Here is a 25,196-nt window from a genome sequence, read left to right as displayed (position 1 = left end):
GCCCAGTATCTTTCCAAATGGATGCCTCAAAACATATACATACTATGATTGAAAACGGGGAAGAAAAAAAAAAAACTGCACCTAATGTACAGTACAGATCTGGTACAATGCCTCTAGCTTAACAAATATACAACCCAGGAACTGTTTGTCCAGTCAGTTGTTTCACATGTACAAATTAACAGAACCAACGAAGTCTAATGCACACAGATAAGATCGAATTTTGCATCATGCTGCAAAACATCCCTGGTATCTCATAATATTGAGTATTCTTCATTGCAAATGTGAAATTAGCGAGGCAGTTACTACCAAATCAATTGTTGTACAACATTTTCAGAAACATGCTAGGAAAATGTGATTGGCTTTTGTTAAAAAATAGTTAGTACGAAAGAATGAGAAGCACAATAAAATTTGAATTGGACGGAGAAATGATATACAGTGAATTTGATGCTCTCAGAGAGAGAGAGAGAGAGAGAGAGAAATCAGATACATAACACCAATTACAAGACTGCACATGATGACTAGCCTGAATGTCCTCTGAAGAGCCTTATGCTTTCCTTTCATAGTTCTGGATATAAATCAATTCAGGTACATCAAACTGCAGAGAACTTCAGCCGTCAGATTGTCTAATAGCAGCTGAAGAACTGGCAGCTAGAACTGCCCATCCCCATGATAACCAAGCTGGAATCTGATAGTAATATGTAAAAAAAATCCTCTACCAAGAAGAATTTCTCAAAAAAAAATTCACCATCAAGAAGCAGGTGGAGGATGTGAATCTTCTGTCCTGTGATGAAACAATTTAGCTATTGCCCTCCGTTCGCAGTCCTGTGTCATACCAAAAAAGAGGGGAAGTTAAAAGATTTAAATAATCAATCAATGGTGCTGTCACAAACTTCTTTTCAGCCCATCATCATTTGATGATGACGATGCAATAGTAATGTTGTACCGTCCAAAAAAGTCCCAAGAATGAAATGAGTGGTAACTCACATATTCTCTTCTTGTCCGCATTCATTAGGTCAGATTGCTGAAGACAGAAGGAAATGGAGCTTATTCTTCCCATTTTCTAAAACACTGGTGGATTCTATCAATTCAAGAATCATCTGTATCCTTCAGAATTTATTGCTTATAATGAGTCTTTCTTAAAGTAATGGGTTGTCCCAACTGGAATAATTTAAATGCAACAAGGATAATAGCTGCCTTCCTTATTTTCCATTTATTGTTTACCCTAGATATGCCATATCAACTACCCTATCCAGCAATAAAAGTACCTTACTATTCATTACTCTACATGCATCAAAGTATAGGAGATCCACCGAGAGATTTTTCACACAGAGTACTTGTTACAGCCTCATATAAAATGATGTCTTCATCGCATATTAAGAATAAAGAATCTGGGTACTAGTATGATCCATTTAATGACAGAAGGAAAAAAAGAGAGGAATAAGGAAAATTCTCATCAAAATACCTAATTGTGAATGTCTGCAGTAACAAATTTTGATTAAAAAAAAGGACTAAAATGGATAAGCTGAAAACAAAAATTAGAAGTATATCATTTTTGCATTATAAACCTGAAAGTTATGAGGAGCAAAAACACTTTCATTCAGGTAGCCATTCCAGACTCCACCTTCAGTATAACAATGGAGGATAGGACCGTTAATCAACAGATGAAGCTGATAGAAGAATGGAAACTGAATTTGTCAAAGGTAGGCCTCCATCCAAATCGATGTGTCTGTTTGATGCTTTAAAAAGAACACTCGAGAAATAATCTAACAATCTAGTTAGAGAAAACACCCATTTTTTCAGGTTTCTCATAAGTTACTGGTGCAACAGCAACTGAGGAACCTTGCAAACTACAGGTGGCCTCAAAGGTTAAGAATCCCATCATTCAAACCCAGCCAATTGCTGTTTGAGACAATGGAGGGCTGAACACGAAAGTGGATAGCTAATGTGGTACCTTAGGGTTCCATCCTTCTATGATCAACATCTAGAAAGAGAACTGCAGACACAACATTTAACGTTCCGATTCATTCCTGATTGAAGATTTCCTGAAGTTTAGCTACTAGATTAGGGCTTTATGGGTTATTTGGGATTATAAAAGGAGTTTTAGCGATGAAAAATTAAAACACAAATGAGTTTTATGGATTTATGGTTTCAGAATCTTGTTCCACCTGTCATAATCTTGTTTACTGATTTTTACTTAGGTCAGCTCTTGAACCTCTAATTTAGACCAAAACTTTTCAGAATCTTGATTGTCATGTCCTTCCCCATCATCAAAATTCTAAAGGCAGGTTTTCTTGACCTTCTATTTACCTTCAATCGCTGTTGTTCTGTATAGAGGCTAGAGACAGAAATGGATCTGATTAGCCCTAACGTATTTAATCTTTTCCCTAGGTCCTCCCACAAGTGACTGACCATCTCTAAGTGGTCCTGCATCAGCCACACATGAAGCCACTCCATCTAGGCTTTTTTCACTTTGTTGGTGGCCAAGTTGTACCTTAGTCACCAATAGGAAGCTTGCAAATTTGTCGCGTTATCTGAGTAACATTGTACACAATATTGTAGTTACATACAGATGCACATTTCCAAAAAAAATTGTAAACTTCTCATTCTAATTTAATAAGTTTTTCTAAGTTTTAAAAGAACGAGATTCTGGATTTCAAAAATGGTAATTGCACATGCCTGAAGTGCATGAAAGTAGTATGGCAAATGGGCATCCTATCTGGAAATAATGGCATAAAAGCTTCATCCCCTAGCATTAGTAGTTTTCCTATATTAATATGATTTAATAATCGAAAAGAAACTTAAAGTCATAAGTTAGAGAATAAATAATCAGGCCATCAAAGTTGAGGACTTAAACCTCATTATAATAAAGCTCTTACCAGGGTTTGTTTTACTTACCTTAAACATGTTTAGGAAAAATGGTTTTCCAGGATTCATTCTTCTTAGCTTCAAGAAAGTGTATGCAAAGCTCAACTGATCCCGTGAGGTAAACCGACTCACTTCATTAAACCAAAGGCACGAAAATAAATTCGACATGGGTGTGTGTGCACGCACAATAAATGAACCTTCAGGTACATCTGCAAAAACACAGTAATGACAAAATCTATCATGGGATGACAAGGGAAAAAATAAAGTTGGTTCAACTAAGACATGAAAATGACACAGACAACTCGGAAGAGGAACACTAGGGTCAGACTCGTTAAACTTGATCAGACCATCTGACTGGTAGAATTGAAACTGTTCATCAATGGCAGAATGATTATATTTATTCAAGCGCTTGTTTTGAAGAACTTCTTCCCAAACACAATGGCGGTCATAGTGGCTTGAAATAGCATATTCTGACCCCTTCCGCCATAAAAAGTATTCAAGAATCAGCAGAGGATCAGCTTGAAGACGCATTTTGCTATCAATCCAAATAGAATACCTGGAATAGATAAATACCAATTAATGAACCCATTTCCAACATTTGCACCATATACATCCAGGATTGCAAAAGAAAGATAATTTGGTAACATAGTGTAGAATGGCTGGCATTCATATAATTCTGAAAACAAAATCATCAAGGTTGATTTGTAAGAATAAATAGATCTATATGCATCTTTTTAAAACATGAAATATTTGACTTGTAATAAATATCCTATGATTTACATGTTATACAACTCAGAATACAGAACAATATTCTTGGGAATTTGTCTTACCTAGCTGATTGGAAAAGTCGGTGGGACAAAAATTTCGGCACCTTCCCAGATTTCCGCATATCTGCATATGGTAAGTTATTCACTAAAATTATTCTCCACAGACCAATGTACCCGTTGTCATCGGGAATTTGTCCTTCTGAAGAAAGTTTTGCCAATGTTAGCTCATCCAGGAACATCACGAAGCATACATTCTTCTTAGAATATGCGCGAATCTGTAACATTTACAAACTGGTAACATTCATCAAACCAATGATATAAAACTTATAGTAGACAATTGTTCCACAAACAACAATTTGCCTAATCATGGTCCTATTCTCCTATTAAATAACATTAAGGAGTTCCCTTCTTTTGAAAAAATCAAGGAGCAATACACCTTCAGAGATGTTATTTCAATGTGAAACATACACAAGCTGGTAACATGTGCAAAAATTTAAAGACCAATATCCTTGGAAAAGTTACAAAAAAACAAAATTATGCATTTCGCTCCATAAGCAATCAACACACTCAAAAATCCTCCTGTTCTACAAAGATTGCTGAGGCACACAAAAGAACAGATATATCTTTCAACATTTGAAAAGGTTTCAAATAATTTATCCAATTCATAAAAATCAATGGCTTCATAATAACATGGATAACAAACGTGTGACAATCCCCTTCAGTATCAAGCATGAAATCGATTGACTAAACAAACTCAAATATAACATAAGCTAAGCAAAATGCTTTAAATACAAAATAATGAAGAATGGCAATCGCCCAATTAAATGAAGAAACGCCATATTCAACATGGGTATTCTTAAACATTAAACATTCCCCTGACCTAACTAAAAACAAGATAAAATCAATCAGCAAAAAATGTGAAATAATCATTAAAACTATGCGGAAACAGATATGTTTCAATGACCTGTCCCACTTCCCTTAGATGCAGCATGGCAAACCAAGCTTCAGATGCCCAGTTAATGGCTTGTCATAGCCATCTATCTCATACAAGTTGCTTGGATGATGAAAGATAAGGTATTCAAAAAGATTAAATAACAATATTTGTTTGAACAAATATAAGCCACATGGTGGATGGATATCAAAATTGAAATTCTTTAGAAGAGACTCCATGTTGTTGGAAGAAAAATGCTTGATCATCAGGGACTAATCATTATTAGATGGAAGTTGGGCGAGATTTAGAAATTTTTGGGACAGATTGTGCTGATTTATGTTATGTTTGCAAAATCAAATATGCAGGTACTTTAGTTGGTGGTGAAGGAATGAATTCTTTTATGATCACAAGCTGAAGAGGGCGAAATGAATCTGAAACCTGGAGCTTTTAAGTGCTTTCTCTAAGATTTTTCATTTTTTTTTCTCTAGGTAATTGTGAAGATGGTGATCTGAGAGGAGAGTTTCCATACATACACTAGAAAAGAAAGATGCCATGACAGCCAAAATGAAAACGTTCTTGGATGCGAAAAAAAAATAACATTGGAATAAGATCAGAATCAATAGTTTTCCAACATACAATTTCAAATCAACTTGCACATTTTGCTTATATGTTAATGGTATGGCAAGTTAGCAAACCATCTTCTCCTCCACTATAAGGTGGCATGTAGAGTGTGATATTTCTTATTGTTGTCAGGGTTGCTTAGGCAGTTCAGCATTGCAGCTCCACTTCACCCACTGATGTAGAGCATATGGAAAAATAAAGTTTTAAACAGTTAAACAGAGCCTTCTATTTGTGATTAGAGTTGATATTTGATAATAAACAAATGGTCTGGTCTACCAGCATGTTTGAAGAGGTAAAATTCCTTCATCTTGCCTAGAGATGGGAATTGGAGTGTGATTGGACTTAACGTTGCAAAATTCTTCTGTTGTCCAACGTGAAGGTCTCCTTCCCTGGCAATCCCTAGGTTTGACTACAATGTTAGCTTCTTTAGCAACCCACTGGCTTCTGTTTATGGTTAAGTGGTACAAGAATATATCGGTGAGATTTAACTGAAGGTTTCCAATTCATTCTTGGTGAAGACGTGATAAAAACTGGAGGCCAACATCCTTGCAAAAATTTTCCAAAGAGGGGAAAAAGATTGGAGTAACAAAAATTCTCTAGCCAACAATGGCAAGCCACCTTAGAAGTTCATTTCACTGTTTAATGAGAGGATATTGCTACAATGTGGCGATGTTTCATTGTCAGTCTTGGAAGTATCACCAATATGGCAGATTTCCTTACTCATGGCACTCTGATTAAATCAATATACACCAGAAAAATTACACAAGCTTATGGGTTCCTTCAAAAGCAACTTTGCCATCTCTTAAATTACTTTTTTTAGGAAAACATATATTTTTTCAAAATATTTTATAGTTATCAATGATAAATGAGAAGTTGAACCAAACGGTAGATGTGAACACGGCAAAATTCCTGCTTTAACACATTAAAATATAAACCAAGTACCCACTTTATGACTTAAAAAACTTCAAGAACCAACACCGAAGCTAGGCATATAGAGGTGATTATGGTTAAATTGATCAGCACGAAAAATATAACACGGCAAATTTGGCACATAATGCACTTGTCGATCTCTGGCTTTCCTGGTCAGCAAATACATGCGTTGTTCACACGTGGAAAGATATGAGGCCTGTGTCTTTATTCATGGATATACGTACATAAAGATATACATATATATACATACATACATACATATAACAATGCTAAACGAAGAAGTTGGTTGCCTTTGGATTAGAAAAGTGCATACCTTACTCTTTGTTGGCCTCCTCAAAAAATCAGAGCTTCCAAAAATGCAAGATGATACCACAACTTTGCAAGTAGCCATGTATTCTTTGTCCTTCTCATGCAAATCAAATCCAGTGCTAGGGAATCCCTCTGGTCCTTTGACAAAACCACAATGAAGTGTTTGACTTCTAGCATAGTATGAGTTCTCTCTTTGTTTAAGGGTCTGATGTCCACCAAATCGAGGCTCAAATACATTGTTCCCACGAGGTATCTCCTCTTTAGTGATGTATCTTAGCAAAAATTGTGTAAAATTCATGTAGTTTTCTGGCTCCACAAGGTCATCAACTGACTCCAGAAATCCAACTTCACATTGAACATCTGAAATGTTCATCATACAAAAATAAACAGTCATGGGAATAAGTTTTAGTTGAATTAAAAGAAAAACTAAGTAACCTTAGAATCATGTAAGAAAAATGAAAGCATTATTAAGAGGCTACAGTGATCTATTACGTAGAATATTCTATGTAAAAAATCTTTGATCGACAAGCAAGACTGTGATTTCTATATAGCATAAGAAAATTTTTTAATATTTTGGATTAGAGATGTTTCTTGTTCCATCTTAAAAGTGCAGTACTTTCATACTAAAAAAAATATGCTCTGCAATATTGCAAAATCTTTTTTTCGCCGTTGTAGACCTCCCTCAAAGTACTGGCAATTTCTGTAAATCAGTCAGGAATGTCCTACCTAATTATCTCTTCAGTTCAATTAAAAAATAACCTTTTCGAAGTCTCCAGAAGTACCTCAAACCAGTCACTAACTACATAAATCTGTTTCCATCGATCAGTATCATTATATTTATCCAATATCTTCATATGTTTTGGCATTTTGCTTTCCCATGTTTAAGATGATAAAGTCAAGTTACAGGTTCACCATTTTGTCTATTAGACAAGCATAGAATGGAAAAACTAACACCAAACAGATAGGCCAGGGATGCTAACCAACAAAAGGTTTGCAAGGTTCTTCCTCACTGCAACACTGGCAATAAAATTGTGTTTAACCTTACCAAATTCTGGTTAGGTTTTTTTGGCATGTACAAGCAAGACTCATATAAATTTCTATATGCATGTTAATGTGTTACAACACACATGTCCTAATTCTCCTCAAAGCTTCATATGTGCTATGTTTGCCCCAGGCAGCTCAAACACCAACTGCTCATGCATATCATATGGAAGCAAGAAATGCAGTATATGAAATGCAATATTACCTTTTCCCTCCAATCAGGCCAGACAACCATCTCATATAACGAGTGGGTTATTTTGGATTTTCCAATAATATTCAACTATGGGATTTGATATCATAGTATAAAGATGTCACAAATGTTGAGAAGTACAACTTTATGTAAATCTCCACAAGCATCCTGTACAATTAGGCCTTCTGTTGATCTCCACATCAATCATAATTATCAAGTAACAATAATTCTGTAAGTGCTATTTTCTTATAACACACAAACTAAGAAGTCCAAAAGATTCTTCTCATGCAAAAAAAAGGGGCAAGGAGAAGAAAAACAATAACAAAAAGCATAACTAAAAAACTAATGAGGACCAAGAGATAATAATTGATGCATCTGTATTTTAATGTTATTCTAGATACTGGACATTGTTCTAACGAGAATAATTAATGAATGTAGATTATCTTCCATATATTATGAACAAAAACATCTGAATGACCATGCACTTAAAGAAGGAATGAACTATCTTAGCATTTGTGAACACCAATAAGTACAATCACATTGGTGAGATCCAAGGTTTTAAAAAAACTTTAGGTGAAAGACAAGTGACTAGGGGACTGCCAAGCACTTAGGCACTAGGCAGGCGCCCAGAGTTCAAGGCGGTCTCATGAATTAAAAAATACAAAACAATCATAAATACGAGGAGATTCCTTGAAAATATTGAAGATAATAACAACCCACAAAATGTTTCATATATTAGTAACCAAATCTAAAAGTAAGATAATTTTCAAAACATCAAAGGCATTAAATTTAACATTACAATGAACTACTAAATGATATGATATCATGAAAACTTTTAAAAATGAGACAATAATGAAGAATAGTATTAAAAGCATGAAAACAATGGTATGACCAGCTAATAAATAAACTAATGAGACTATAGAGTATAGACTATACCAATTTGTTTCCCAATCCTCCTCCTCCTTTTTGTTTTTTTCCTCTTTAGTCTAGTAGATGCTAAATTCCTTGGACAACCACCACCAGCAACAGCAGTGTCAGCAGCGCCACTAACAGCAATGTGGCAGCAGCACCACTACTGTCATCAGCAGTTGCTGTTTCCAATGACACCAGCTACAAACACTGCTACTCTGAACAGCCCTTTGCAGTCCAAGGAAGGCTAGAATAGCAGCTTCAACTGTAGAGCAGCTGCAACCCATGATGCCAACCCCGACCAACACTACTGGTCCCAGTGACCAAACACAAAAGAAGAAGAAGAAGAAGAAGAAGAACCAGAGCCTCAATTGTAGGGTAGCTGCTGCTGACGATGGCAAACCCACCAACATGATTTTGGTTCCAGTAACCAGACACATAAAAAGAAGAAGAAGAAGCCCCAACTATAGGGTAGCAGCTGCCTATGATGGCAAGACCCACCAGCACTATTGCTTCGAAGAAGAACAACAAGAAGAAGACAGTATCCTTCCTGATCACCAATTGTCATTGACTGTGAAGTCCTCGAGCGCCGGTCACCGCTGTTCATCTTTGTTCTTCCCATTGTCTTAGGGATTAGGCCCTAGGGCTCATTCCAATAACCGCTCCATTTGAAAGGGAAAGTTGGAATGGCTGATGGGTCGGACAGCAAGTCAAAAATCAATACCTGACCCAAGCTAATCTGACCTGCTAAAAACCAGCCCAGGCACCCAACTTGAGAGGTCGCCTAAGCGTTGATGAGCATCCAAGCGCCTGCTTAGTGGCGGGCCAAGGCAGGGTGTGTGGGGGCTTGATTTGCCTTAGGCAGCTGCTTGGTTGAGCGCCCAACCTGCTTTTTAAAACAGTGGTGAAATCCACAGGGGGGGGGGGGACAAGATACCCTATTCCATATCTATGATGCGTAAGGGGATATCTGATCCGAACGAGGGAGATAGAATCACAAAGCCTTCGTTCTGATCGTTCAAATAGGAGAGAGAAATGTTTTTGGGACCAAGGGGTTATATTGGGAAGAGCTCCCATACACTTATGACTCTCTCTGTTACAGGTCTCCCCCCCTACTACAGAGGCTATCCCTTCCTTTTTTAACTCCCAAGCTTCTTCCCCTACTCTCTCTTTCTCTCCCATAATCCCACGAACCCGACGTGGACCACCTCCTCTGGAGTGAGCAAGATGTCGAGTGGTTATGTGGTGCAACTGCATGGAACAAAGAACTGGCTTCCCATGCTACTCCCCCACATCCCACGTTCTCCCCAATAACCATGCATGGCTCAGAGGTACCTCAAAGCCTCCCGGGTCCCACGTTGCATGAGATTATGCCATGCAACAAAACAAGCGCGTCACGCGGGTTAGTTCGGAAAACTTCCCCCATCCCTTGTGCATAGTTCTTGAGGTGGGACCCAGGCGCGGATGCATGATGGCTCGGGAGTAGGCTTGGAACACGCATCCCACGCTCCTCACTCCCACGTCCATGCAATGGTTACCGTGCATGATGCGGGATGGCTCGGCTCGAGCTTCCTCCTGCTTGGCGAATGTATGGGACTCACCATCATCTTCACGTTGGGATGCTTTCTCCTCCTCGCATGGAACTCGGAACACACGTCGGGTATGGTTCTCCTCGCATGGAACTCGGAACGCGCTTCCTCCCGCGCGTCGTGTGATTCCACTGGCGTGGGGCTGAGACAACCAAGACACTCGTAAGTGCTAGAGATCGTCCCGGATCAATATCCCTCCTACTTAACGGATGAGTCTACTCCATGGGGAGGTGTGGAATAGACTTATCCCCTCCCATGTCATTAGCCAAATACTATATGACCCTCCATTCTTTCTATCCATTCATTAGTACACAAAAAAGTGGGACTGTAATTTTATCTTTGCAACGAAAATCTGAATCATCACTAAATCCAGAGGCATTAAGCACACTCTATCCCCTTCTCTTACCCTCCTGCTTACTCCTCCAACCAAACACCAAAAGGCATTGATCCTGCGGAATCCTACGGAATAAGCCCATTACTTCTACAGAACCTCAATAATTTTTTCTAATTCCCTCCAAGGTTATTTCATGACCACCACAGCCTAAGAATATGGAACCATTTTGTATAATACAAAAAGGGCTAGAAAAAATGAATAGAAAGTAAAAAATGTCATTTTGGTCTTTATCAAAATACTTTGTTGACTTCACTCTATCAACATCTCATATTAGGTGATTCAATTTCTTTTATGATTTTCAAAGTGTTGATACTTTTGGCACTTGCCATGAATGGAAGGGACCTCTAGGCACGCGAAACATTAAGTGATGTGTTGAGATTAGCCTAAAGTGACAGTAGTAGGAATAGATTTTACACTTTTTTAAAAAGGAACTTGAATCTAGGTGTCAGAATTCAATTATAAACACAAAGCAGTTTAAACACAAAGTGTTTCGTCATCTCACCATTTCTTCCCTCTCCTATCCATTAGCAGAATATAACACATAATATAGTCATTCAAGTTGAAGCTCATATTGAATGGTAAAGTTAATTCAGTAGTTCATAATTTTATGCAATTATGTCTGTTCCTAAGCAGATAGCATGGAAGTGCCTCTGCATAAGTTCTTTTATAACTATTTTTTGTTGGACTCTATACACCCAAACAAATTTTTCAGGTAATACCAGCCACTCCTTTCTCTTGACACCCTTTCTCTGAACATTTTGTATAAAGAAGAAGATGAAGAAGAAGAAGAATGGGAATAGTCCGATTCTGGAAGTCAATAATAAAATCTTTGTAACTTAAGTTTGTTATATCTGGCACAAAAATAACATATAACAGATGCCATCTTCAATGAAACCTATTAGTTATCACATATAAACAATTGAATTTAAGCCAGAAAGTAAGTAATACTATCCAAGTATATATCACTTGGATTAAAAAAGAAATTTCCTATGGAAAAATTATGAAAAATATTATGGAAAGGACAAAGACACCCTTACACACAAAAATGCACACACAAAAGAAGCAAAAGGTTTAGAAAACATGAGAAGGTTAAGGGAAAACTCTTACGATGTTTGCGAGATTTGGCTCTTGGAGGTCTAGAGAACTCCAGTTCACCTGCAGCACTAGCATGTGAAACATTACTTTTATTGTAGGAAAGCAAGTCCAAATTTTACAAAGCTATTGCACTTACAACACCTTCTTATTCAGCACCAGTATAAGAATGTTGAACCTAAACAGAAATAACAGTTATGCAGTCATGGGCATGTCTCCAATTGCTCTTACCAATTTCATCTACAGAAATTCCTTGGTTCACCAGCCCGTGGCGCAAACCTGATGAAAATACATTAGATTTCTTCCACATGAATGTAATGAGTATAAAGAACAAAAAAGCTTGCAAATGGCACTAAAAACTCCAAATTGCTAAATCACAGACTTTCACAAATAACAGAACAAAGATCATGTAATGAGGAAAAAATATCTCGAGAAAGAAAACTATACACACCTAACTTGGTAGAAAGACATGAGATGGTTCAGAGATGAAACATACACAGGTGATAAAGCAGGTTGTAACCAAATTACTTATATGGGAAACATTAGATCATGTGTTTTACTTTAATGCTTGCAATTATCTAATTGAATTAATATTGTCTTGAATCTACAAGGTCCTCTCAGAGATCTAAATTATTTGCTTAAATTGGAGATCAGCAGTCTTATATGCTTACTATAAGTTTAACTTCAGCCAAATCTGGTTTAAATTAATTCGACCACCGGTGGGACTCCCATGGAGAAATTGGAACAACCCCGGCCTATAGGATTTAAAGTTGCCATTTAGGCCATTTAAAACCTTGTTTACCGTTGTCTCTAGAGAGACAAGAGAAGCGACTGGACTTTATCCCCTCGAGAAATGGCCTATATGGCAACTTTCTCCCAGCTACACTGTCATTATCTTAACTACAAACATTAATAAGAATGTCAACTTCCAATATCTCTTCGTTCTTTACTCCATACTTCTACTCAATTTTGAATTGCCTGCACATATTTTATGATAACAAACATGAGATAGTACAATCAGCGTACTCAAGCCCATCCAATTACGGAGGAGTCGAGACACACCAATAAGTCTGGAATTATGCTGAAAAATAAACCGAATGGAAACATGAAAAGAAATATTTAAGCGATTAAATCGCATTTTAGATAAAAGCAAACCTTTTGAAAAAAAATTAAGAAGTACGATGAGAAAAGATTTCGGAAACTCACCATGGAATTGGACCTTTATATCGAAGAAGGAGAGATAAACTAAAGAAAGCAAACAGAGCGAGAATATCCAGAGGGGGCATCTCCGCTTCCAGACTCGCGCATACCTTCTCCACCGGCGAGATCGCGACCACTCGCCAATGAGCCGGTAGAAAGCCATTCCAGGATCACTCCAATTGGGAATTTCGAACCACGGAACAAGTTAAGAAAACTCGAATTAGAACCTCGAGAAATACCAAAAATTCATCGAAGAATGAAGGGAAAATCGCGCAATTCCTGCAAGAGTCGGGCTTACAGTTAGGGTCTTAGAAGAGATATTCGGGAGATCGGATCTAGAGAAAGACCGAGATGCAAAGAGAGGGGAGATGAATGAGGCCATGAGGGTCGGACGGAGGTTCTTCTCTCTCTGACCCGCTCTCAATGAAGGGCTCGTACCAAGATCCCGTGTTCGTTCGTCATAAAAAGTAATGTTGTAATTTTTTAGATAGATAGGGAGTTAAATGTAAGTGTGTCGGTGATTTCTTCTACTCGGTCCGGTTCAACTTTTAGTATAATTAGAGACTCGGAATTATAGCTCAACTTTTTCTGTATAACTGGATTTAAAAATTTACTATTTTTTATTCAATTAGAGACTCGGAATTATACCTCTTCTCTTCTTGATAAATTTCAATTATTTCTTTGACTCGTTCCCCTATGTGCAGGTGTGCCTTAATTTATTTTTTCTTTCTTGACTGTGGACATGTTCGGTGTTGTTTTAGAAAATTCTTTTATAATTTTTTTAAATAGAAAGCACTCATTAAAAAAATAAACACTTGGTTACATTATTTGCAAATATTTCTACAATAAGTCAAAAAATGATTTTAAGAGGAACTGAAATACCTAGCTTCGATCTTCTTGCCTTTTTTTTTTTTATGCGAGATAACTCATTCTCTTCCAAATATGGTGATTTTATATGCAAAAAGTAGTTACCAATGATTAAATATATTAAAACATCATATTTGCTTAAAACATGTGGATTTGATTTTTGAGAATGTTTTTTGAATAACTTGTGAAACTCTCTTGACATTACATACCAATTAGATATTGCTTTTATTTCTTATCTTTTTTAAAAAAAATAAAATCACAACAATCAAGACAAAAATATAATTGATACTATCATTCTTATTTTCTATTTTTCATAAGTTATTTTTATTATTTTCAAAAAAGATGAACATAAGAAATTCTTACTTCCAATATTTTTAAAAATAAAAATTCATATTTTTACCACCACTAATACCATCTCTACCATCACTGTTGTGCCTTTACCACCACCATAGCCGTTTTCACCATACCATTGCTACTACTGTTATCGCCTCCATTACATTGCCTGTAGTTTTACCACTATTATTGTCATTGTTGCCAAAACACTAATGCCATCATCTTTGTTTTTATCAAAATAGCCGGTACCCTCGCTACTTCCATCATAGTTGCTCCCATTACTGCTGTTGTTGCAACTGTCATTATCATTACCCTCCTCAGCAACATCACCAACACTTTTATTGCTTGTCTTACTATTACCATCATTGTTGCTGTTGTTGCCACATTTATACTTTTAAGGATAATGGATTATACGACACATATTCATATTTTTTAAAAGCTAGGAAAAAAAACTAAAAGTAGAATTTTATTTTTTGTTTTTAAAATAGAAAAAATGGAAGTGATGTTTTCTTTTCCCTACAAGAATGACTCGTTTCCAAAAAAAAAAATTCTTTAATATTTTTTTTATTAGTAAATAGCTATGTGCATCACATGTTTGAGAAGATAGTGATAGAGTTCAATTTATCAAAGAGTCGAATCTATTCGAGAGTCACATTAGAGAAAAATAATCTTATATATTTTTGATTTCTATGAAAGGTCCGATGCAATTGGAGTGGTCAACACAAGTGATAAAAATGGTAGGATATAAATTATATTTTTCAAGATGGATAGAAAAGTATTTTCAATATAAAACGAGAAGACATGATCAAGAGAAGATTTTCTCCAATTTCAAACCTAATATTTTTGTATGTAGTATAAATATAACATGCATGTCATGGGGCCAATATCGGGCAATGGCATCATGAAAACTTCTACAAGCCCATAAAAGTGCAATTATTGGGTTAGACATGTTAATATCTTGCTTCATAATCCGGTCCTGTTTAACCGGATCCAGCAGCTCATTGGATCTAACTTGAGGATCCATTCAGTTGGGTCGGGTTAACCGAGAGTCATACATCGGATTCGAACCCGAATTTCGGGGTAGAGTGGTCATTTCACATCGTTCTAAAACCCTAACTGGTGCCCTTTCTTCCCAGCTATTTGCGCGTTCTCTGTGTCTGCTCTCTCCTTCCTCCTCGCGGGAAGTAGAAGAGATTTGAATAGAGAGATAGAGATTCCCGAAGCAGCGAAGTAGGATTCTGTCATAAATATATCCAGGTGAATCCTTAGCATTAAGCACTGTATCTTTTTTTTTCTTCCATTTTTTTACTTTAAATTTATTCTAGATCAATCCCCTCCCAAAAACCAAATTTCAATAGATTGATTGATAAAAGGAGGCAAAATGTCTGCAAAATGGCGCGCTTTGCAGCACCGGCACCGATACACTTACAGCTCAGTCGTGTTCCCTAAACCCTTTGTCGAAGCCCTCAATCTCGTTCCCTCGAATGTTTTCTCTTCTGTTGATTTCTTCTCCCAATTGAAGCATTTGATCTCCCTGAACTCCACCTACTCCCAAGTTCCTGCTGTTAAAGACCTCTCTTCTGCTTTCTCCCAATTGCTTGCCACCCCTGAAATCCCCACCGACATCGTGTCGACGGCCACTAGGCTCTACCTGGAAATCCTCTTTCTCGAAAACTCCCTCCCGCTCCACCGAACGCTGATCTCCTCCATCGCAAAGAGCTGGAAGTTTCTTTCTGTGATTGATAGCTGTTTTGTGTCTCTCTGTGAGGAATATGGCGATTTGAATAGCAAGGGAAGGAAAAGGTTTTTGGTGTCTCGGGCAGCATTATCTTTGATAAGTTACCCAAAATTAGGATTTTTGAATGAGACGATGGAGAAATGTTCGGGTTTGGCGGCGATGGATGTAGCTGTTGGGTTGGAAGGCGTGATTTCAGATATTGAAAGTGGGTCTCGGCCCTCACCAGTCGTGATGGAGCAGTGCCAAGAGGCTATGTCTTGTTTGTACTACTTGCTTCAGCGGTTTCCTTCCAGGTTTCTGGGTTTGGAGGAGGGGTCAGGTATTTTTGGGAGTGTTATAAGAACTATCTTGGGTGTTCTGAAGTCATCAGCTTTTTCGAGAGACTGCTTGGTGGCTGCTGGTGTGAGTTTCTGTGCGGCAATTCAAACCCGTATGGAACCTAGAGAGCTCTCTGCTTTTATTTCCAGTGGGTTCTTTGGTTTTAACAATGACAACAGAGGTATTGGTGATTTGGGGATGAAGAAGGTGCTTCCAGATGGTGATCTGTATTTAGAAATGAGCAATCTCTCGGTTTTGAGTAGGATTTGTTTGCTGAGAGGGATACTGACAGCAATTCCAAGGAATTTGCTCAATACACGTCTCACTGAGTTGACTAATTGTATGGCGTGGACTGTATTATACAACGGAATTCTGCCTGGGCTCTGCAAGTATTGTGAAAACCCCATTGATAGCCACTTCAATTTCCACGCTCTTACAGTGATGCAGATTTGTTTGCAGCAGATAAAAACCTCCATATTAGCGGAACTTACTGATTTCTCCGGAGATTATGAACCCCTTCCTGAAGACATGATCAGCCGCATACTGCGAATTATATGGAATAATTTAGAAGATCCTTTGAGTCAGACGGTCAAACAGGTGCATCTCATCTTTGATCTCCTCTTGGATATTGGGTCATCTCTTCCTTCGGTAGAAGGTAATGAAAGATATAAGTCACTCCTCTGCAATATTGCAGGGGACCTTCTTCACTTGGGGACCCGTTGCAAGGGCAGATATGTTCCTTTAGCTTCTCTCACCAAACGCTTGGGCGCAAAGACTCTTCTGGAACTGAATCCGGACCTCCTCTTTGAGACTGCTTATGCCTATATAGACGATGATGTTTGCTGCGCTGCCACATCGTTTTTGAAATGCTTCCTTGAATGCTTGCGTGATGAATGTTGGAGCCATGATGGCATTGATAAGGGATATGATTCTTTCAGAGAGTTCAGCCTGCCTCCTTTATTGCATGGACTCATATCTGGCAATTCGAAGCTCCGATCTAACCTAAATACTTATGCTCTTCCCGTCATTCTTGATGTTGACACAGACAGCATATTCCCAATGCTTGCTTTTATCTCAGTTGGACCAAGCATAGGAGAGAGCAGATTCAATATGGATCTAAAGATCGACCACTGTGTAGCTGCACTAGTTTCTTTGCTAAAGGTGTCCCGCTCACTTGCTCTTCTTGAGGGGGATATTGATTTGTACCATGATTCCTTGACTCAGCAGAAAAATTCTGATTATATTGCTCTTGTATGTATAAAAGGAATTAATGTTAGAATTCCTGTTGAGTGGTTAATCTTGGCACTGGCACATGCTGATGACAGTCTACGGATAGATGCAGCTGAGTCTCTCTTTCTCAACCCCAAGACCTCTAGTCTGCCATCCTCCTTAGAGCTCAGCCTGATGAAAGAGGCAGTGCCATTGAACATGCGCTGTAGCTCAACAGCTTTTCAGATGAAGTGGACAAGCCTGTTCAGGAAGTTCTTCTCTAGAGTTCGGACAGCATTAGAGAGACAAGTAAAGCAAGGGTTATGGCAGCCAACTGCATGCTCTGGTGGCATAGAAGATAGTCCTGATGATTATGCTCAAGATGCAATGGTCCATCGAGCGAGGGACCTTTTCCAATTTATGAAGTGGTTGAGTTGCTTTCTTTTTTACTCCTGTTATCCTTCTGCTCCATATGAGAGGAAAATCATGGCCATGGAGCTTATTTTGATAATGATTGATGTCTGGCCTCCACGACCACCTCAAGGAACTCATCTTCTCTATCCTTATAGTGAAGGAATTACTTCATCAGATTCCACATTGTCATTGGTAGGATCTATAATTGATAGTTGGGATAGACTAAGAGAAAACTCTTTTCGCATTCTCTTATGCTTTCCAACCCCACTTCCTGGAATTTCCTCCAATGACTCAGTGAATCATTTGATCAGGTGGGCAAAGAGATTGGTCTGCAGTCCACGTGTCAGAGAAAGTGATGCTGGTGCTTTGACTTTCCGCCTCATATTTAAGAAGTATGTACTCGATCTTGGTTGGATAATTGGAGCTTCTGGTAATGTTGTTTGTGTCAATTCTCAAACAGAGTTGATGAATGGAGATATTCCTAAAACTAGGAGTCCTGTTGTAGAGTACATATCATCACTTATAGAATGGTTGTATGTTGTTGTCGAGGAGGGTGAAAAGGATCTTTCAGAAGCTTGTAGGAACAGCTTTGTTCATGGAGTTTTGCTTACACTTCGCTACACTTTCGAGGAATTGAATTGGAATTCTGAGGCAGTCCTGTCAAGTTGCTCTGAGATGAGGTGTCTACTAGAGAAGCTTCTGGAACTAATTATGCGAGTAACTAAATTGGCTCTTTGGGTAGTTTCTGCAGATGCATGGTGTATGCCCTATGATATGGATGATATGGTCGATGATGCTGCTTTTCTTTCAGAAGTACCATTGGAGATGGATCCATCAGAATCCTTGTCAGAACCAGTGGATAGCAATTTGAAATCTGAAAATGATGTTAGACCAGCTGAACAGGTTGTTATGGTTGGTTGTTGGCTTGCTATGAAGGAGGTAAAGACTAATGCTTGTTGTTCACTCTGCATCTATCTTGCTGTACTATGTGCCTGCTATTAACTACAAAGGCTTATTGTTTCTCTCCTTTTGATAATTCTGGCTAATTTCACGAATATAACCTTTTTCCTTCATGGGCTAATACAGCAGAGATTCTGTTTAAGTTTATTTGCTAACGTAGTAAATATTTTTCTGTATATTTTAAGTAATATGACATTGAAAACAAGCGAATAAAAAATTAATTTTTAGGTTTTATATTGATCATTTTCGTTAAAAAAAGTTTGTGTATTGTGCACAAGAGTATGCTTGTACAATTTAGATATCAATAGCTTATCATTTTTTATTGTAAACTACTAATGACAGCCTTTTGTTTCCTTTTTCAGGTCAGTCTTCTTCTAGGAACCATCATTAGAAAAATTCCACTGCCTAGCTGCACCCTTTCAGATTCATCTAGTCAGGATTATCCTCATAGCAATGCTGATGACATAGAAAGCATCAACATGTCTGATGGAATTCTCGATTTGGTACAACTGGAGACCATAGGGAACCATTTTTTGCAAGTTCTTTTGAAAATGAAGCATAATGGTGCAATTGATAAGACCAGGGCTGGATTCACTGCTCTCTGCAATCGCCTCCTTTGCTCAAATGTACCAAGGTGTGCTTAGTTTTTGTTCTTTTATTGGTGATTGGGCTTTTGTCTCCATAACGATTCATTTCATCTGCTTGAAATGAATATTCCTTTCATTTATCATGGACATGTAATAGGTATATTCCTTTTGGTTTTTCTCAAAACCACCTTAGTCTTGCTAGCCCATGAAACTTGTAATCTAAACTATAGAATGAAAATGAGATGACAACTAAAAGCAAAATTCCTCTTTTGCTTACACACAACCTGCTTTTGTTTTATCTTGTTGTGGATGTCTGTACATGCATGCGTCTGCATGCATGTTTGTGGCTTTGTGCATATCTGCATGCAGGCATGCCTGTGCGCGTGTGCATGTGTGTGATTCTCATGCTTTGAGAAACTTACAAGTTCACGTCACAAAACCTTTTCCTCTCTAAATAATATATGCTTGATATTTGAAGAAAAAAAGGAAGGCTCGATAAAATCATTAGAGCTGTTCTGTTCTGCTGCATTTTTGGTAGCACTTGCTGCTTTATTTTTATTTTGTATAAATGGTGTAAAGTATGCTTGTGTCTTCTATGTCATTGTGCACAAAACGATGTTGTGAACATCATGGAAAGTGTAACCATCAACTTGAGTTGTATTTTGCCTAAATAATGTTTTCCTCATCATCTGCTAATATATGATTGCAAAGTATATCTTTCCTTTTTACAGCCTGATGAGGAGCTATCCTACTTATTTTTCTGTTAAGTCTATATAAGGTACTATGTAAATGTCCCTAATTAACTTAAAATATAATGGAAAAAGAAATTTAATTTGTTTACACGGTACCATGTAAACAAGGTTTGAACATTAGTCAAATATAATGCACTGAGAACTTTTCCTTCTTTGCAGGCTTTGCAAGTTAACAGACTCATGGATGGAACAGCTGATGGAAAGGACTACTGCAAAGGGTCAATCTGTAGATGATTTATTGAGGAGAAGTGCAGGAATTCCTGCTGCTTTCATAGCTCTGTTTCTTTCAGAGCCAGAAGGAACACCAAAGAAACTTCTTCCAAGGGCATTGCAGTGGCTGATAGATGTTGCAAACAAGTCATTGTGCAATGCCCCTGAAGACGGTGACTGGAAGACTGAAGTGGTGCATAAGGAATTATCTACAAATCAAAATGACACAGCATTGGGAGATATGAAAACAGAAACTCATGTCAATATAAGGGCCTCTAAGATTCGAGACAAGGGTGTTGTACCCACAGTACATGCATTCAATGTACTAAGAGCTGCTTTTAATGACACAAATTTAGCAGCAGATACATCAGGTTTTTGTTCTGATGCTATGATTGTCTCGATACGCTCATTTTCATCTCCTTACTGGGAGGTTCGCAATGGTGCTTGTCTTGCATACACTGCCTTGGTTCGTCGTATGATTGGATTCCTGAATGTACAAAAACGCCAATCAGCACGACGTGCATTGACTGGGCTTGAATTCTTTCACAGGTAATGCTTCCATGATTATTTTGAGTCATTACAGCATGAAGATTTTGACAGCAATAATTTTAATATCTTTTTTAAGATATGTTAAAGATTCTCGATGGCATAAATGTATGATCCTCCCGTTCAAACTTAAACCTGTATTGTGCTACTGGTGTTTTATGTCTTATATAGCAATTATGAAGTAAATTATAGAACATATCTTCATTTGCAAACTAAAATTGCAGCCATAACCATCCAATACTTCCATTGTTTGTTATATCCTTGTAATCCTTTTTTTTTGTTTGATTCATTTGAGCTACTGGTGAATTCAACAAGAACAGTGAAGAGTGAATTATCAGATGAGTCTATATTGAGGCATCAAATACCCCTTATGATCTTACTCTTATAATGTAACATATGCTATGGCAATCAAACTTGTATTTTGTGATTTGAAGTTTCGCTAAAAATATGTATTAATAGGATTCTGTTAAGGGTTTCATTGGGAGTTGTTTAGTCTTAACAGTACTATTTTCAGGTCGATGAACTAAATAGCTTTTTTTCAGAGGCATTACCGTGTTTTAAGCTTCTAATTAATCATTTAAAATTTCAATGTTAACTTGAGCTCTACTGTTACTCTTATATGATTTTTCCAATCTTCATAATGTGCCTCAAATGGTTGGTCTAGATTCTGGTAATACGATATATATTGATAATATTAGTATAATTTATTGTTAAACAAAGAGTCTAGATTGCTTTTGCACTGAGTTACTGCAAGCATTTTGAAAACTTGGTCGTGCCTTTTAATGACAATATATTCTCTAATTAGCATAATGACTTGATTATTGATGCCCTTTTGATGTTGCAACTCCATTAAGGTGTTGTTGGTAACTAAGGTTAGACTACAGAGTGCTTCAAAATAAGAATTCTAAGGCCTTCAGTTATTCTCAAGTTTACCCTTGACTTATCTCCACATTGAAAGATAAAAATTTCACTATTTCCTTGATTTAGGGAATGTGCATGGCGTGCAATCAAGTGCTAAGACTTAATTGTATGCAACCATATTTAATTTTTGCAACGACATTGTAAATTGAGAGTATGCCTATCAATTTCCAAAAAACATATAAAATATTCATAGAAAGCTACTGAGATTATCTCAATGATAGGATATCGGAGCTATGAATCAAACTTAGGGGTTTGGAATATGATATAGCCGAGTTAGGGATGTTTTTATTTTAATTGGCTTACATCAATTATTTTGTTATCAAATATGTTTTGATGGTTATCATTTGCTGGTATTATGAACGAATCCTGGCCAAGAAGAGGACATCACCCATGGGGGCATGACTTGCTTATCATGTACTTCTGGCCATGCTAGATATTTCATTTATGTCTAAACTAAGAACTGACCATAGTTTCTCTTATGTAGGTATCCTGCTCTGCATCCATTCCTGTTTAGTGAATTGAAGATTGCCACTGCTATGCTTAGGGACGCATGCTCTGGGCATATGGAATCAAACATGGCAAAATCCATTCACCCAAGCTTGTGCCCGGTTCTTATTCTTTTATCCAGGCTGAAGCCGTCACTTATCAGCAGCGGAATGGATGATGCTTTGGATCCCTTTCTGCTTATGCCTTTTATCTGGCAATGTGCAACCCAAAGTAATCTCAGAGTTCGTGTTCTTGCATCAAGGGCTTTGATTGGTCTGGTATCCAATGACAAACTGCAGACTGTCATTAATGAAGTGGTCCATGGATTGCCTCATGGAAGACATTCCACATCCAGAGCCTCACTTTCAGCTAACATGAGCAATGGTGATGTAACTACAGCAACATCCAGTGCCTCAATGTCAGCTAATATGAGCAACAGTGATATAAGTAGAGCTACTTGTGCTGCTTCCTTCAACTCGATTCATGGACTTCTACTGCAGTTATCTTCTCTTCTCGATAACAACTGCAGAAACTTAATCGACATAGGCAAGAAAGATCAGATTCTTGGTGAACTGATCAAGGAGCTTGCAAAGTGTTCATGGATTGGCAGCATCAACTTATGCCCTTGTCCTACCCTAAATAGCTCATATTTACGGGTTCTAGATTTGATGCTTGACATTGCAAGAACATACACAAGCCAACATTTAGCTACAATCCAAACTTTTTTGCTTGAGTTAGCCTCTGAATGCTTGGGTGCTGAAAATTCTTTTGGGTTGTTACTGCATGATCCAACTAAACTTGAGCTCCGCAGGCAAGCAGCTTCATCCTATTTTAGTTGCCTGTTGGGTGGAATTCCTGAGGCTCCTGAGGAGGATATGCAGCTACAGAGATTTACTTCACCCACCTTAAATTTGTTGAGGGTGTCTGAAGTTGATATTTCTCCATTGGAACTGCAGGAAAGGATAATGTCCTGCATCTCTGATTCTACTTATGAAGTTAGGATTGCAACGCTCAAAGGCCTTCTTCGTTTAGTGAAATCCATGAAAGTTGGTGATGGTGATGGAATTATTTACAAGTGGGCTAGGCCCAATCTGCAGCCAATGCTGACGAATGTTTTATTTGTGGAAGAGAATCCAAAATGTGTTTATTATGTTTTAAGGATTATCTTTAACTGGAATATTCTGCGACTTGTGATGTCCAATGGCTTGCAAGTTGAAAAGCTCAATTATATTGGGACAGATTGTGATTCGGCATTTTGCTTGTGGGACAGATTGGTTCACCTGAACAGCACCATGATGCGTGCAAAGACCCGAGAAATCATTCTGTGCTGCATGGGTATTTGCGTGAAGCAGTTTGTGGAGTTGCTTAGGAATTCTGTTTACAGTAATCAACATCTGATAGAAAAAGAGACTACTAGTGATCACAGCAGAATCGGCCAAGCTATGGGTTGGGCCAAAGCCCTCAGTAGCATTAATTCTTTCATTAGCCTGGTTAAGCGTCATAGTTCGCCATCTGAACCTGTAAGCATGCGCAAGGCAACTGCAGAAGCCATTGTAGCATCTGGATTGCTCGAAGAAACCAAATCAATTGCTTCGTTTGTGTCAAACAGCCATATCCCATCTGAAGAACCAAATGTTTCTGATATGGCGGAGAAACTTTCCCAGTTGAAGATGTTGGAAGTCATCAATTTCTATGCTTTCAGGATACTAGATATATGGTTCACATGTATCCAGCTGTTAGAGGATGAAGATGTCGGGCTTAGACAAAGACTTGCCAAGAATGTCCAAAAGTGCATAAATTTCAAAGGATTGAATGGAAGCCTCAAAAATGATGCAGTACCGACCCAAGTGGACAGAGTGATTGAATCAAGCTTTGAGTTTCTATCTTCAGTCTTCAGCCACTGGCTAGGATACTTCAATTACCTATCAAGATTGGTCTTGAGCACTGCTATTTCTGTGAGTTCCTGTCGAGATCTAGTTCGACGGATATTTGACAAAGAGATTGATAACCACCATGAAGAAAAGCTGTTGATATGCCAAATCTGTTGCTCACATTTACAGCAGCTCTCAACATCAAAACCTTGGATGGATGGGGTTGATGAAGGCTTCAATAAGAGCACTATCAAAGTGTTTATACAGAGTTGGAGACTTGGATTTTTATGCCAACTGATATCATTTATCAAGAGCTTTCTCAACACTGAGGAGAGAACAGACTGGATTGGAGGTATTGGGAACCATAAGGATGCTTTTGTATCCATATATGCCAATCTGCTTGGCCTTTATGCACTCACACAGTGCCCACATGAAGATTACGATTTGTCGGCACAGATAACAGATACTCATAAGGTTTATGTGTTGGAATTTGTGGAACTTAGAGAGCTTATCAGACCATTTCTTAGAAATCCTTTAATTTCTAACTTGTATTTCTTGGTGATCCAGTCGCATGAGAAGATGCTTGGAGTTTCACAAACCCCACAATTCCAAGGAGGATACTCGGTCTGGGATGGTTTTGATCCTTATTTTCTTCTTAGATGACACTGACTTGTAATCTGTAAACTATAAAAGAAACTCAAAATCATTCAATAGATAAGATTACTGGAATTTTCACTAGGCTTGCATGCAGTGTACATATCAAATGATATGATTTCCATTTTTCTTATTTCTCATCTTGTCAAGGGGATTACCTGATTTTCACATATTACTGCTGAATACTGATTCTGTGACTGTTGTGACCTGGAACAATTAGAGTGTCCAGATTTAAATGATATATCTAAGCTAAAACAATATGTATCATATGGAGATGGATGCTTTGAATTCATAGCAATGATAGAATTTTTCAGCATGTTGTTTCTAATCCTAGGTATGTTGCAACCCAACTTGTTAGAGTGGCATTCGAGTATTTTGAAGTTTCCGTTTATCATGGCACTGGATCACCTGCAGCTCTAGCCGCTTTCCGTCTATTATACCACAGCCTGTGAATTGGGTGCCCCCTCCCAATGGGATACCAAAAGTCAAATT

At 37.8% G+C, this 25,196-nt stretch overlaps 2 protein-coding genes across 5 annotated transcripts; one reads left to right on the top strand and one right to left on the bottom strand.

Moving 5' to 3' along the window:
* Positions 1-249: 249 nt before the first annotated feature.
* Positions 250-13,290, bottom strand: LOC103720215. 4 transcript variants are annotated; one of them, XR_005512151.1, is made up of 9 exons: positions 12,845-13,284; positions 11,870-11,917; positions 11,654-11,701; positions 6,428-6,783; positions 3,696-3,907; positions 3,194-3,421; positions 2,896-3,074; positions 746-822; positions 250-595 (listed from the first exon to the last, which is right to left on the bottom strand). XR_005512151.1 is itself a non-coding variant. In XM_039127261.1 (9 exons), exons 2-9 carry the CDS (start codon positions 12,999-13,001, stop codon positions 748-750), a joined length of 1,332 nt encoding a protein of 443 aa, XP_038983189.1. In that variant the 5' UTR covers positions 13,002-13,011; positions 13,137-13,290; the 3' UTR covers positions 250-747. The 4 variants fall into 4 exon arrangements, 2 of the variants coding, with proteins under 2 accessions (XP_038983189.1, XP_038983190.1); XM_039127261.1 differs by having other exon boundaries at positions 250-822; positions 3,165-3,421; positions 12,845-13,011; positions 13,137-13,290; XM_039127262.1 differs by having other exon boundaries at positions 3,165-3,421; positions 12,845-13,282.
* A 1,888-nt stretch (positions 13,291-15,178) lies between these two features.
* LOC103703289 (thyroid adenoma-associated protein homolog) lies at positions 15,179-24,794 on the top strand. The gene is made up of 4 exons (XM_008786093.4): positions 15,179-18,656; positions 19,040-19,311; positions 20,176-20,775; positions 22,178-24,794. Exons 1-4 carry the CDS (start codon positions 15,420-15,422, stop codon positions 24,711-24,713), a joined length of 6,645 nt encoding a protein of 2,214 aa, XP_008784315.2. The 5' UTR covers positions 15,179-15,419; the 3' UTR covers positions 24,714-24,794.
* Positions 24,795-25,196: the final 402 nt, after the last annotated feature.

The sequence above is a fragment of the Phoenix dactylifera genome, chromosome 6 (genome assembly GCF_009389715.1).
Source record: "Phoenix dactylifera cultivar Barhee BC4 chromosome 6, palm_55x_up_171113_PBpolish2nd_filt_p, whole genome shotgun sequence".
NCBI lineage: Eukaryota > Viridiplantae > Streptophyta > Magnoliopsida > Arecales > Arecaceae > Phoenix > Phoenix dactylifera.
The sequence above is the reverse complement of the archived record's forward strand: the minus strand, read 5'-3'. Positions and strand labels throughout refer to the sequence as shown.